The sequence below is a fragment of the Cryptomeria japonica genome, chromosome 7 (genome assembly GCF_030272615.1).
Source record: "Cryptomeria japonica chromosome 7, Sugi_1.0, whole genome shotgun sequence".
NCBI classification, from domain to species: Eukaryota; Viridiplantae; Streptophyta; class Pinopsida; order Cupressales; family Cupressaceae; genus Cryptomeria; species Cryptomeria japonica.
Genome location: NC_081411.1, coordinates 435,825,325 through 435,841,381, shown reverse-complemented (window position 1 = coordinate 435,841,381; position 16,057 = coordinate 435,825,325). Strand labels below are relative to the sequence as shown.

Sequence of the window (16,057 nt, the reverse complement as noted above, 5' to 3'; positions counted from 1 at the left end):
GTCTCATCAGGATAGTATTAATTATCGTGGCAAGAGGGTGCAGTGTTTAGATGATAGTGGAAAGAGTGTGGAGATAGTGGGAGTGTACCGACCTATTTCTCTTTGCATGATTTTTGCTATGCAGTTGAAGCAATGTATGCGGAAGAGTTGTTAATGGTTTGTAGTGACAGTAGATTACTTGGATGGAGGGAATCTTCATAATCTCTTTCATCATCATCTCATTCTCTAGGATTTTTTGGATGTTTTCCCTAATGAGATTCCAGGTATGTCGCTAAAGCACGACATTGATTTTCGGATAGATTTCGTTCCATGTGCAGAGCCTATATCTAAGGCTCCTTATAAAATGACTACTCAAGAGTTAAGCGAGTTGAGATTGCAGTTAGAGGACATTTTGGCTAAGGGATTCATTTTCCCCAGTGTCTCTCCATGGGGTGCACTGATGTTGTTTGTGAAGAAGAAGGATAGATCTCTTAGGTTCCGTATTGATTATAGATAGCTTAAATAAGGTGACGGTGAAGAACCAATATCCTTTTTCAAGCATTGATGACTTGTTTGATCAGATTAAGGATGCAAAGGTCTTCTCCAAGATAGACATTAAGTTTGGGTATCAACAGTTGAGGATTCATGAGGCGAATATTCATCGTACAACATTTTGTACTAGATATGGACATTATGAGTTCACAGTGGTACCTTTTGGTCTCACTAATGCTCCATCAGTTATCATGAGCTTCATGAATGGATTTTTCAGTATGTATCTCAATAAGTTTATTTTTGTATTCTTCGATGATATATTGGTTTTCTCGAGATCAGTGGAGGAGCATGAGGGGCACGTGAGGTAGGTTTTGCAGTGTCTTCGAGAGAATCAGTTGTATGCCAATTTGGCAAAGTGTGAGTTCTTCCAGACAAAGGTTATATATCTCTTCCATTTCATATCAGGAGAGGGTATCATTGCGGATCCCTCTAAGATTCGGGCTATAGTGGATTGGCCAAAACCCACTAACTTGGACGAGGTTCATAGCTTCATGGGTCTTGCAAGTTATTATCACAGATTTGTTCAAGATTTCTCGAGGATTTCTCACCCTATCACTTCTCTTCAGAGGAAAGGGAATAATTTTGTGTGGTCAGATCAGTGTGAGACGGCTTTTCAGATCCTTAAAGAGCATTTGATGAGTGCATCTATTCTAGCAGTTTCAAATCCTTTGGATGATTTTTTGGTGTGTATGAATCCATCTTTAGAGGGTCTTGGAGCAATTATAATGCAGGATGGTAGAGTGATAGCATACAAGTCGTGTAAGCTCAAATATCACGAGTTAAATTATCCTACTAACAATTTAGAGCTAGTGGTAGTGGTGCATATTTTGGTTTCATGGAGACATTTCCTTCTTAGGCATCAGTTCAAGTTACATAGTGATCATCACAGTTTTTAGTACATCTTCACACAACCAAACTTAAATGATAGGCAGTGGTGTTGGATAGATTTCTTGTGTGACTATGATTTTGACATGAGATACATTCGAGGCAAGGATTCTTTCTGCTCTTCCTTTAGATGGTTGGTATTAGGAAGTCAGAGCAGAGATTGCTTCGAGGAGATCTTTGGATGGAAAATATGTAGGTTACTCATTGGAGTCTGATGGTATTCTTCGACATTTGGGATGTATATATGTTCCACCTTCCGATGGTCTTCGAGCATTTATCTTATCAGAGGCTCATCATGCACCTTACTCAGCACATCCAAGAGTCAAGAAGATGCATGTAGATTTGCAACAGTTGTATCATTGGATAGGCATGAGGAAATATATAGCAGATTTAATATCATGTTGTTTAGAGTGTCAACGTGTGAAGGCAGAGCACCAACATCCAGCAGGGTTTTTGCAATTGAACCTAGTTCCAAACTGGAAATGGGACATTATATCTATGGATTTTATCATTGGATTTCCTATGTCTTCACGTCGTCATGATACTATCATGGTCACCGTTGATAGGTTGACTAAGGTGGCACATTTCTCTCTAATCAAATCTTTATACATAGTAGTAACAGTAGCTCATATTTTCATGGAGGAGATAGTGAGGTTGCATGGCAGTCCTTGAAGAATTATATTAGATTGTGATCCAGCGTTCACTTCAGCATTATAAACTTCTCTTCAACATGATTTAGGAGCGTAGCTAAAATTTAGTTCGACATATCATCCCAAGATAGATGGTCAAACTAAGAGGGTTAATCAGGTGTTGGAGGATATGTTGCGGATGTATGTCATGGATCGGCAGTCTAGATGGGAGGATTGCATTCATTTGGTGGAGTTTGCCTATAACAATGGCTATCATGGTTCGATTGGCATGTCCCCTTTTCAGGCATAGTATGGTCGACCGTGTCGGACACCCTTGAGTTGGGATCGTTTGGAGGTCAAAGTGCTTCTTGGATCAAAGATGTTATAGGACATGGAGCAGTAGGTGGCACATATTAGGGAGAATTTGACTATAGCACAAGACAAATAGAAGAAATATGCAGATGCTCATCATGTGGACAAGCAGTTTTTTGGTAGGAGTCAAGGTGTTTTTCGAGAGTGCGTCTATGAAAGAGTCCTATCCGTTATGAAAAAGGTTCTAATTTGGCACCTCAATTTGTTGGACCAATTGAGATTTTGGAGTGGATTGGTCATGTACCCTATCGCCTTGCCTTGCCGCCCATCTTGTCCCATATCTATGATGTGTCTCATGTGTCTGTTTTGAGGTGTTATCATCTGATGTATCGCATGTTTTGGATTGGAATGCATTGCAAGTAGAGGACAAGTAGCTTTCATTGGAGCCCATGTGCATTCTTCAGCGTCGAGGGCTGACCCTCAGGGGTCGAGACATAGAGCAGGTAAGGGTCCAATGGGACCTGAGTGATGTTTCTTTGACAACTTGGGAGGATGTTGCGTGGAAAGAGATTTACCCGTATTTGTTCTCAGGATTCTAGGAGTAACCCTAGGCAAAGGGGGGGAGGATGTAGTGTCCCTCCCAGACTTGCATTTTGATTTATGCATCGATGGATTTGTTTAGACATATCATTTATGTTTTGATGATTACTTATGAATTTATTTCTATCTCAGATGATATTGATGATGTTAGATACTTTATGTAGACACATTCTATTTGATGACTTATGTGGATATTTGATACACCTTCTAAGACTATACCAATGCTAGACCTATATTTTATGGTTTATATGTGCTCATTATTTAAGATGGATCATATTACCTATGGGATTTTGATGGTATTATGATTACACTAACCCTACTCTATGATTATGATGACTAAGTTGATGTTTCGATGATTGTGATTATCTTCTAGTGTCTTCATGATTAGAAATGATGTCATACCACTCATTGCGAGCACAATATGACATTGAGATTATCTATCACTTGTCTGATTATTTATGGTGTATATGTGTTGTATATATGTTGTATTATGTCTACTGGTGGATGCAGGTTTGCAGGTACCAGACATTGACTTCACCTGGTCTCACATGTTTGAGTGAGTTTTTATCCCAATGGCAAGTTGTTGGAGATGGCATGTGTTTCCCTCTTACACTCTAGGCTTAAGTTGTCTAGGTCTTGTCGATTTTGTGTTGTGGCGCAAGTCGGTGGTTAGAAATGTACTATGGTTGTTAGGACTCTTGTTGTGTGGTCTTGAGAGCATGGTTGTTTGATTAAATTAATAATTGATTTTATTGTATAGTTTATTAAGTGGTTAGATTAAGGTATTAATATTATTTCATGATTTAATATTTATTTTTATTTATTGGTTGGTATTATTTATTTATTGGGTTCTAATGTTAATTTTATTTTATTGGTCTGATGATTTATTGTTTAATCGATTCTTTATTACTTATTTATTGTTTAATTATGATTTGTTATTTATTATTTATTTGATTTTATTTAATTATTATTATTTAATTAATTAATTATTGTGGAGTTTATTTATATAGTTTTATTTGATTTATTATTTATCCCTTGGTTATTATATTTATTACCTGCCCTATTATCCTATTGGGTTTCATTTGTTATTAATTCATTAGTGTTTATAATATTATTGTTATTAAATATATATTAACCTTTGTTATTGCATGGTTATTGGATATATTATATAACCTACTTACCCTTTTACCCTATTGGTTGAATTGTGAGAGGTAAGTAAATAATATTATTAAATATTATTTGCCTCGATATTGTGCATGGTAGGTATATTATATAGTTTTATGGAATATTTTGATTGGTGGATGATTTTCTATAGTTTTGAATTAATTGTCTATTTATTGACCTTTCTAGGAATGTTGTCAGGTTACCGTCCGGGAGCATTTTTATTGCATTTGGATTTTGCATGTGATTGAAGCTTGGACTGATTCAAGATTTGGCGATTGCATTTAGAATTTTTTGGTTGGACTTGCTCTAATTCAAGTTTCCTTGTCTTCCCTTTGATTTTTTTAGGTTGGAGCTTCAACTCTCTCGGCATTTCAATTTGAAAAGTTTATCCTCATTGTGTCTATTAGGAGATTGATTGTAGAGAAAATTTCAGTGTTTAATAATTGCAATTTTGGTTTGGGAAAGATTGAATTTATGTTTATATAAATATATATGTGTAAATCAAGAAAATCGAGTATTGTTGGGGATGTTTATTATGCATTTTGTCTTTATGAATTTATGTATTCCCTCCCTAGTATTATGTTTAGTTTTAAGATACCTTTCTTTTGTTCTATTATCTCCCATTATGATATACTTCATCTCCACGAGTTTTTGTGTGGGCTTGATGCATTTCTATACAAGTCTGTATAAAGGAGGTGAAGGGATTTGATGTTGGAATCCATTTGTGTGACTTGTGAATCCAATTTTTATGTTGTCAAGGCATTATTTTTTCCCTCCCACACCTTTTAGGAGATTCAACTATTCAATTTGTGAGCCATGAGCAATTCTAGGCAGTTTCATCAATCTGTTTGTTCGGTTGAGTCATTTTTAACTCTTTGAACTCAATGCACTAATGTTTGGCACAAATGCGTTAATATTTGGCATGAATGCACTAGTTAATATTCCCTATGGGCTAATATATCTCCCTGATGCACCAGACTATTTTCTTGACGTGTTGATTTGTCTGATTTGTCAGTATTGTCAGTTTAACTCAAGGTGAATGTTTTTTCTGGATTTTGTGCTTTTACGAGAGGCTCTGTCTGATTGTTTTGGACTCTCTGAGAGGTCATTTGATTTTGTATTTATCCTTTCATGATTTTTAATGGCTCCGATAGGATTATTTTTTCCTTATCGTTGAGGGTTGTGCATATTTGATGCTTATCTCTAGCATGAGAATGAAAGCCTTGTTGTTATGGAATGTTTATGAGAGCTCCAGTGGGATGATTATACCTCACTTTTGAGAATTGGTATTGCTTTTGGATTATCTTTTGATCTCTTGTATTTGCCTTGGTCCATTGTTGTATTAATTTAGTGGAGGCTCTTTCTTTTCTTTTGGGCATATAATTCATTCTATGTTTCAGTTTGTATCAATGATGTTGTGACTGTATTTATGTTCTTGGAGAGCCTTCATGATGTTGAAAGCGGTGTTATTTTGGTTATGTTTTCACCCTAAGGTATTGGTTCATGGATAGGGAGAGTGGGCTCTTACATGTGTAGCACCAGGGTCATGAGCAATAGCCCTCTAGGAAGAGGTCTAGACCAGATGGAAGCACATGAAGAGTTTTCTTTTGTAATTGCAAGTGATAACCTTAATAAATTGATTAGTGGGGTGGGTAATTAGGATTCACTTAATCAAGAAAATGAATTTGAGTTTGTGTCCCAATGGAGAGTCCCAAGGAGGTTGTTTTGGGATCTTAGATTGGGAAGACCATTGGAACGGTGAACCGACCTCCCTTGTTTGAATCCAAGACTGAGGCGGATTCCACATGAGGCTAGAATGTGATGGCACTCTTCTCTACATGTGTCCATTATTCTTATGCCTTGATTGTTGATTATGCCTATAGGAGTATATTGATTATGATTAGCCTTGTGATGTGATTTGATTCCTTTTTATGGTTGTTGTCTTTGAGTATGTCTTGTTGATTCCCTTAATTGTTAGGTGTCAACCTAGGTCTTGAGTGTGAATTGGAACCCCATTTCATCTCCTATCACGGGGGGTGGTTCCTATTTGGGTCCACATGGTCAGGTGTTTGAATGCCTTCTTCCATTGGGATGTTCTTCTTTGGATGGTAGTGTGCGTGGATATGGATTCTATGTTTCTTCATTATGTGGATAGATGTGGAGTTGAATTCTATGTATTGAGATAGTTATTTGTATCATGATGACATTGTAAATGTAGAAGAGACTATGTACTTGAATCATGTATACTTATGTAATAGTACAAGATGATGTAGAGACTATGATCTTGTAATGGAATAGGATGATGTATTCATTGTATAGTTCATGTTGTAAGAATGTTCATTATGTTAAGATTGAGATCTTATATTGGATTAGGTAATTGAATGATTAGATTATGTGCATTTTTGTTGTATCAAATGGTTCTTGAATTGGTCTAGTAGTATGAGATCCTAATTGGAAAGAAGATTAGCACTTCTTGTTATAATCTTGCATATGTTTGTAGATAGTAACTTGATGAAATGTGTAATGGTTATTCTTAAGATATATATATATATAATGAACTTGGAAAGTTAATTGGTTTATGTAGATAGGCATTTGATAACTCATAACCTCATGGTAGGAAGAAAGTAATTGAGTAGAACCTAAATGAAATGGATTTAATGAATTCTTGATATAGATGTGTTAATGTGTTGTTGCTAGTAAGTAGTGATGATGGAATACCCTAGGGATAGAGTAAAGGGATGTATGTATGTTTTGAGATGAAAATGATTATGATGTTATTTCTGCTTGCGATATATGTTGCTATGATTATGGATATGTTTAAGTTTTTTATGCAATCATGATATGTTTTTTATTAGGGTAAAAACGGGTTTTGAAGGGACCCAAAACCCTTTACAAACAGATTTGAGAGGATCTATAACCCTCAACCAGAAAGTTGTCTGAACAAAAGAAACAAGAAAGCACTAGACAACCATGGGTAAAAAGAACACCCATAACCAAAAACATGGGTATTTTTAAAAAAATAGGCCCCCGCAACCTAAAACAAGGCTACAAAAAGAACAACCAGCAGCCAACCTAAAATCATCGCCTACTCAGGTGTACGAATCCAAGAACATTGAGAGGGGGGGTGAATCAATGTTCTACCGGAATGATCAATTTTAACCTTATTAAAACATGCATACACCAACCGGTATACCGGTACATATAGAATTGGAAGAAGTAAAGAAACCAATAAGCCAATCACGCAAATGAATACCATAACACATAGAACTATACGTGGAAAACCTCAAAGAGGAAAAACCATGGTAGGATTTCTGACCCACAATATCAATCCACTGGCCATATGAAGAGATATTACAAAATATAGGGGAATGCACTTGCAGGAAGGCTTACAGCCTAGAGCACACTGCTCAATCACAAAAGGAGCCTCACTGACTACATACAAATCCAAACTACAATTCAGAGAAATGATTGAACTGCAAAGATAGCATCTTCTATGCCTGAATACAATTCCAGTTAAGCTCTGTTTGTTCTGGTCTGAAACCCTTAACCCTATACCGGAATAATCCTTTACAAAATATCCTCCCATACATAATCTCTCATATATTTCGCATATCCTTCATTATTTCCTTCCTAATACATATTCTCATGCCATATCACAAAAATGATCTAACCTACTGACCTATATACCCTTTACAAATCATCATGCATTATGTCATCTTACAAAGATAATTACAATATGAATATACATGTCGGCTAGATAACATAAATACATGAATATCAAAAACAATTGTCGATGTCAGATCCAAAAGATGTAGGCCTCCAATACCGATAACCTGATTCTAAACCATGTGGCCTGCATTGCCGGTAACCAAAGAATTCCTTCCAACCTACCGGTGTTAGTGAAGTGTCTATGAAGTGCCTACCGATACACAATTGAACCAAAATATGAAGTCAAAACAAGTTGCCATGTTGCCATCAATGACAACATAGTGAAACCAACCAATTGATTGTCAATTGCCAACATCAAGAACCATCAAGATTTACATTTATAATTGCTCTTATGGGATCAAAGAGTCATGTCAAAAGAAGGCTTAAGAGAACTTAGCTTTCTTGCCCTTAACATAAATCCATCCCTCTTCCACTTACGTTGCCTTAACATGTCAATCCAACGCACCAAAATCCTGAGAATGAATGTCAACAGCCACGGTCTCAGCCTCACCAGAACCAGCAGACGGCAAAGGCAAAACCCCAGCATCACTAGTTCGGCTCAGCCCAACAGACACGGCCACACCAGAACTAGTAGGTGGCAAAACCCTAGCATCAGCAGGTGACGAAATAGGCAAGGCCATATCAAAAGAGTCAACAGATTTGGTATATTCAGGAGATCCTCCAGGAATGATAGCCAAATCATTATCACCGGAAGAAGCCTCTTGATTCCCATTCACCCAAGAAACATCAAGAGACACTTGCACAGTTTCAGCAGCCCCACCAAGAGAGACAACCGGAGGGGATGCCCCAAGATCCTGTGGTTCCAAAGCAACCACCTCAAAAAAACTCCTAGGTTGATCGGATATCTTTGAAACCATATAATGCTGTACAAAAGTGCCTTTCCACCATGTGGCTTTAGTTTCCTTTTTCTCAAAACCGCAATGCTCAGCTGCATGCCCAGTTTTAAAACATCTTCTACAGCGAAAGTGAATCCCTTCATAGTCCAAAGATTGGACCCAAGAACCCTTTGAAGATTTAAGTAAAATTTCAGCAAGCAACCCATTTGAAATATCCAGATCAACAAGTATGTGGGCAAAGGTGGAGTGGAAAATATCAGAGGATTCAACATCCACTATCAGAAAATCACCAAGGGCATCTCCCACTTCTTCTAAAAGAGAATCATTCCATAAATGAAGTGGGAGATTAGGAAGTTGAACCCATGTCGAAATCTTATTAAACATTTCAGTAGAAGGGTTAAAGTCAGAGTGCCAAGGCTTAATCATCAACAATAATTTATCTTCCCAACTAAAAAAATGATCACATAAAATTTTGTTTCTATCTTGATCATTATCAAACTTTGTGACGAAAAACCCCTTAGCCATGGGGAAAATATGAACTTTACCCATGATAAGAGGCTCCCAATGTTCAGATATCCAAGCGTGTAGTTGAGGAAGAGAAGGCCAAAACCCCCTAAATCGGCAGATCGTACCATGTAAAGAGAGGATAGAAGCATTATAAAAGTTTTTTGTGTTGTATCATCTTTCAGATTGACGGATATGGCATTAGTTACTAGAATGAACCCACCAAACGAATGTCTAGGTCGTGGCTTCTGAGTCACACCATACCCAACAGGCCACACACTAGCAGCACTGGGACAAGAGGAATCAATCTGCGGGAAGGAGCCCTTGGCACCCAAATCCCCTGCAGGGTCAGACGAGGGCCGAGAGGCATCATCCCTAGAATTAGAAGACACCCCTGGGCGTGAGGATCCACACCGAAATCCTCCTGAGCATCGCCCTGTGCAGCCAACACAGCAGAGGAACCGACGCGAGCAAGGGAGGGAGAATTTGAAAACTTATGAGCGAGAGACATCACGAGATATGAAAATGTTAGTGATAGGATATACCCCACATGCAATCATGATATGTTATGATTCATATATATGAGTAATGGTAGATTTATATGATTCATTGGTAGATGTTTTTTTTTAAATTATCTTTATTTGTTAGTTAGTTTAGCCATTTTCTCTAGGGTATTTTGGTAGGTATTACAAAGGACCTTCATTTGAAAGTGCTCAACAACTTTTTTCTTTTCAAAATTTATTTGTCTGCCTCATCCTACAAGTGCAAAATATCATTTTGGATCGACCATAAAAATCAATAAGAATACTCACACCTATTATTAAATCTTACAATTTTATGTGTATTGGGAAACTATCTTGCTCAAACATGCCCATAAATAGAGGCCTAAAATTGGACCCATTTAAGAGTAGCTTCTCCTCCATATCAATCTCATAATAAATCAATACCACATCTACCTCATAATATACTTATACCAAAAGTCCAAAACATATGGCCTGCAAATCCTCTATTTGGATTTCCAACACCAAATTATTTCATTATTCTCATTTCTAGAACGAATGCACGGGAACAAAGCATCTCATTATCCTCAATAGCATCACTACTGAGAATGGTTTAAACTACGTTTAATTCAACTAAGTTCAACAGTTAACTTTTTTGACATGTACATATATATTATCCCCTTGTGGAGAGGGTCCCTAAACAAGCTAAAACCCCTTCTAGCCATAAAATAAACTCTTTGCATCAGCTACAAACACCACATTGATGTGACCATAAATAGACTAAAAAATAAAATAGATGAGAGTTGACCATACAAGAGGCTCCATTTATCATAAAGTGGATCAATCATAAATGATTTAGTAACAATATGAGTTGCAATCATGTCCAGCTAGTTATACATGTGAAACCCACACACCAAATACTACCAAAGTTATGTCATACATGACTCGGCTTAAATCTAAATAACTACAAGCCTAAAAAGAATATATAACAAAAATTAGTCAAGGTGTGTAGTCTTATTGACCTTCTAGATCGGTAACCTCGTGACTTCTAATGGAGGAGTAATTAGATAGATCAATCTCCTTATTGGTCAATAAATTAGCCACTTGATTTTTCTCCATATAGAAATCAACCACTTCAACTAAATCAAATTTAATTTAATATGTTAAGAATTTTTCTAATATGTTAAGAATTCTTCTAGAATGATAACTTCCAATCAAGGAATACATGCTTTTCCCAATGCATTTATAACAATATAGAAAATTTTGTCCACTATGATTTTGAGATTTGACCTTTAGAGTACACCAAGGTCATACCTACTAAGAGAGCATCTCATTCATCTTCATTATTAGTTTTGAATTTCAATTATTAAAATGTGTTTTCTCAATGCATTTATAACAATATAGAACATGTCATCGACTATGATTTTGAGATTTAACCTTTAGAGTACACCAAGATCTTACACACTAAGATCACATCTCATTCGTCTTCATTATTATTTTTGTATTTCAATTAGTGAGGGTTTTAAAATACAAAGGCACCCAAGGTGTCTCAAAATACATATCTAGCACCTACCAAATGAAGATTGTCATGAGAAGCGCTAGATCAAAGTTAAGACTCTCACATGGAAAAGGAGCTTTCCATTCTCTATCCTTTTATTATTTGTAGAGATGGTTAACCGTTGACAAAAGATAGTTTTATGATATTATTTGTAATTTAACATCCATATGAATCTTTAATAAAATTCAAAGGTGATTGTTAGAGGATGTGTGTCAAATTTATTAAATGTCTATGTCCTTTCATTTAAAAATATAATAGATTAGAAGTTGTACTTATACCTTTGCAATTAGATGTTTGATAGACACTTATATTTATAAATTTATTGATCTTATTTTTTAATATTTAATAAAAAATTAATAATAATTTAATATACATATAAGTGTATGTGTCATCCATTTATAGTATAGGTACAATTTCAACATTATTTGAAGGTGTAATTTTTGGTATCTAGTTTGTAATTAAAAATTATTTTTGAGTAAGTTGAATAAATTATTAAGCAAGTGTGTAAGATATTGTATTAAAATAGATCAAAATATTTCAATGAGAATTAGTCAATTTCATATATATTGTGAACATTTTAGTTTTGATGGTTTCGTTAGTTGGTAAACTTGTTCATGTTGGAGTAAATAGTTTTCACTATTTACATTTACTTGAGTTTCACTTAGGTAGATAGCATTTAGTTAGGTAGTTGAGTAGTTGTTGACTCTTTGACATTGAGATACTTGTCAAATTCATGTGCTCTCTTCTCCCCAACTCTTGTTTTTATAAGCAAGGCTAATGTTCATTGTAGCATACCTCATCTCAATACAACTTTTTGTGTTGATTCTCTCTTGTGTGTGAAGAATGATCTGACATTTCCTACAATGTTGAGCAACTTAATTTATAAGTAACTCATAATATATGAGATTACATATGCTTCAATACAAAGAATACATATTCTAACTCATATAAAATTTGAACGCATAACCTCTCTTACAAAAATACAATTTTATCAACAAATCATCTTATATACAAATGAATGAATAATTTATTTGTAATTAAAGAAATAAAAACTAAAAATAGAAAAATAGAAACAACACTTCCAATAACACCCTTATAAGGGTAAGTTGCAAATTTGTATTAAACCAAACCCATGACTACATTGAGCACTGGAACTAGTAAAACATAGCAAACTACTTAGTTTTATTTCTGCCCCTTTGGGACTAGATAGTAGGTTACTAGAACATTGTGTGACATTGTTCACTAAAACCTCTTCTTTCAAGTTGGAGGTGAGCATAATGTTGTGCTTGCACAGATGAGCTTCTTGCACCTCGACCGAAATTTAATAGCTAGAGATAGCAGCCATTCCCGTTTCCTAACAATTTTACAAAAAGATCCAACTGTCTTTATGATAAGAAAAATAAATTGAAATGTGTCGCTTCTTAGAATATAGATGGTTTGTGATTTTTGTGCACAAAATATTCAACAAGTAATCTAATTTGGTTGCATTAAAATTGGCTTACCTGAAATCTGGACCTCTCTGACACAAGCATAAAGGCCGCTTTAACTGAGGCATACAACAATAAACATGTTGAGCCTGGTAAAGCTTTATAAGTACTAACAACAAATTACTTATACACTGTTTATTTTTAACTTTAACTATATAAAAGTTTTGATAGAGAAAAAACCCACCGTATGTTTTCCTACAACCATCATATGTCGACTGCTTGCCCATAGTTTTGACTGAAATATATAACAAACATGAATGTTTGTTAGCATATTTTACAAATTTTCATTAATCTAGCAAAATGGGTCACGGAATTTTTAATTTTTTATATAAAATGATTTTCATCAAAAAGTAAATAGGTTTTACAGATATCTATATTCAGTTACAAAAAAAAGGTCTAACAAAAAAGAATAAATACAATTATGCAAAACTTCAGTAAAAAAGAATAAATTCAATTACAACAAAAGATTAATGAATAGGAAACTGGTTATAAAAAAAACAGCACACAGCAAACCAAAATTCAAGAAAGATAGCAAATGGAATTAAAAAAGAAACATTTTATAGAACTAATTATCAATTACAATGAACTGAAAGAGTAAATAGATTTTACAAGGATCTTAAATTCAATTATAGTAAAACATCAGCCAACATCAGCCAAGAAGAATTCAGTTACAACAAAAAATTAATTAAAAAAAAATAAACCCAGTTACAACAAAACGTCATCAAATCAGAAACTGGTCTTAAAGAAAACAGTATATACCAAACCAAAATTCAAAAAAGAGAACAAAGAGAACAAAGAAAAAAAGAGTTTAAAGAATCAATTGTTAATTACAATGCACTGAAAGAGTAAATAGATTTTACAAGAATCTTTAATCAATTGTTAATTACAATGCACTGAAAGAGTAAATAGATTTTACAAGAATCTTTAATTCAATTACAGTAAAAGAATTTAGTCACAACAAAAAATCAACCAAAGAGAATAAATCCAATTACCACAAAACATAAAAATATGAGAAACTGACCATAAAGAAAACAGCACACAGCAAACCAAAATTCAAGTACGATAACAAACAAATGAAAGAAAGAAATTCTATGATTAAGAATACTTGAGTCAGAGTATTGTTGGGATGAATGACTTCCAGGGAAGCCCCAAATGCTTCATCCTTACAAGCGCCATCTAGATGAAATGAAGTGGACTATACATTCTCATAAGAGATGAGTTCATGTGAACTACTACTCATTAAATATTGATCAATGAATTTGACTCAAAACCTAAATGAATCTTAAATGAACCACTCATTCTTATGGAAATGGGTTTGTGTCAACTACATTTGATTCAAAAACCTTACAGCCAAATCCTGATATTAATATTATTAAAAAAAACACAGCATAATAAACCAATTTTTAAACTGAAAACACAGATACCATAAAAAACTAAACAAAATAGTAATTACCATAAAATCCTTCTGGATTTTCACAGCATTGTGCATTACTGGCTTGGCAGCAATTCTCTTGGTCAGAGATTTGGCATACAAAAGTGGTGGTCGACAACAAGAAGAGTGGAAGCGAGTGGAATCACAATTGAGATGCAGAGGATTTCTATCAGAGGCCTGCTTAAGACGAGGTGGGAGTTCCAACATGATCCAATCCTCCCTCACTTCCTCTGCTTCAACAACATTATCATGTCCCTCATAACTTCTAGACTCTGACACGCCGTCCTTCACCAAGGAAGAAACTTCTGTATCTTCACCCAACCCAACATTACTAGGACGATAAAGGTGGTGAACTTCCACACTTATCTTGAATTTCAGTCCCTTATCCAGACGAAAACTTTCATCATACATGAAATCATTCTCTTTACACCCTCGAGACTTTCGACCTGAGGATTGTTTGAGAACGTTATCCACCAAACAGCTAGCAAATTTGCACATGAATTTCTCCATGGTTTTCTCATCATCTTCCTCATCACCCACATTATTTTTTGCTTCTTCAACCTCAGATATTCTTATGCTGTGCATGGCTTCACGGGAGCTCAGTAGTTTACTCTTTACATTTACATTATTGTTGCCTACAAAATCTAGTTCTGTTTCAGCTGCCATACATTCCATGGAAGTCACAGACTCTGGTGCATTGCCATTCTTCTCAGATAAACTGATTGGAAACTGCAGAAATCTTGATAAAAGCACAGCCATGACGGTCATAAGATCTGATTGTTGAACCAGCAGCTATCGATTTTATATATAAAAAATATGGGTATGATTATAGTGGTGATAAGGTCATGCAATCTTCATCCCTTATGCTCAAATAGTTTATTCAATTGTTTGTTCATTTGACTTTGGATATGTTTGCATTTCCCACGCCCTCCTCGCATGGCAGAAACCGTGCAGTGTGCACAAGCTCAGAATAATAGACAAAGAAACATCATGAGTGCACGCAAGACCTATATTTATTTCAAAGGCTGATATCATGGAATAGTTGGTGAATATCTTGTTTTTTCATATTTTTATCACGGTGAAAGTCAGCAGATAGCATCATAAGCCAAAAGTTTTCTAAACTTACCTACTCTGCTTACTTATTAGCTTTTGTTTTATAGTGTTCTTTACATTAAAGTTCAACTAATCTATGGTTTAAAGTTTTTTGTTTTTTTCAAATAATGGTTCAGAATGAGTCTATTATAGATTAAGTCTTGTTAAGTGGAAGGTTTGGACATTAGTAGAAATGGAACAATTTGGGAACAAATTTAGCATAATAGATACCCCTCAGTCCTTAGCTCTTAGCCAAAGATGTTTCAATCTAAGGCTCATGCTTTGGTATCAAGTAGCAAAAATCATCCCGGAGAACATTTTAGCCTCACACGCATGCACACTTGCACACACACATAGATATGTTGAAACCTCTTTGACTAAGAGCCAAGGATTGAGGGCTATAGAGAGGTTAGCGACATGGTCACAAATTTGTGTGGAAAGCTATTAAATTTTTTGTATATAAATAAATTATTTAATTATTATAATTTATCTATTGTTTTAGTTGTTTATAAAATACAGTATAATTGTATGTTGCAAAGATTTGTTCCATAAATTAGATTAGGTAATAGGGTAACTTAAATAATGTTTTATTTTACAATTATGTCATCATAGGTGAACTAATTTAATAATAAAAATTAAAATGAGTTCATATTTTTCTTTGAGAGATAATTTCTCAATGATTATAAACTAGGAAGAGAAATCTCACAATCAATTAAAGAGTTCACTGCATCACATAAGTGATTGATGTTGACAAGGTATTCTACACTTTGCATAAATATTTTATAGCTCAATAATATT

General features: G+C 34.9%; 1 protein-coding gene across 1 annotated transcript; it reads right to left on the bottom strand.

Annotated features, from left to right (window-relative positions):
- Nucleotides 1–12,327: 12,327 nt before the first annotated feature.
- LOC131030427 (uncharacterized) lies at nucleotides 12,328–15,100 on the bottom strand. Its single transcript, XM_057961264.1, has 4 exons — nucleotides 14,189–15,100; nucleotides 12,920–12,970; nucleotides 12,751–12,794; nucleotides 12,328–12,602 (listed from the first exon to the last, which is right to left on the bottom strand). Exons 1-4 carry the CDS (start codon nucleotides 14,933–14,935, stop codon nucleotides 12,506–12,508), a joined length of 939 nt encoding a protein of 312 aa, XP_057817247.1. The 5' UTR covers nucleotides 14,936–15,100; the 3' UTR covers nucleotides 12,328–12,505.
- Nucleotides 15,101–16,057: the final 957 nt, after the last annotated feature.

Coding starts and splice junctions, on each gene's coding strand:
- LOC131030427 (XM_057961264.1), bottom strand. CDS start 14,935: ATGACCGTCATGGCTGTGCTTTTATCAAGATTTCTGCAGTTTCCAATC. Junction 12,795..12,919: donor TGGTTGTAGGAAAACATACG/GTGGGTTTTTTC, acceptor TGTATGCCTCAG/TTAAAGCGGCCTTTATGCTT. Junction 12,603..12,750: donor CAGAGAGGTCCAGATTTCAG/GTAAGCCAATTT, acceptor TAAAATTGTTAG/GAAACGGGAATGGCTGCTAT.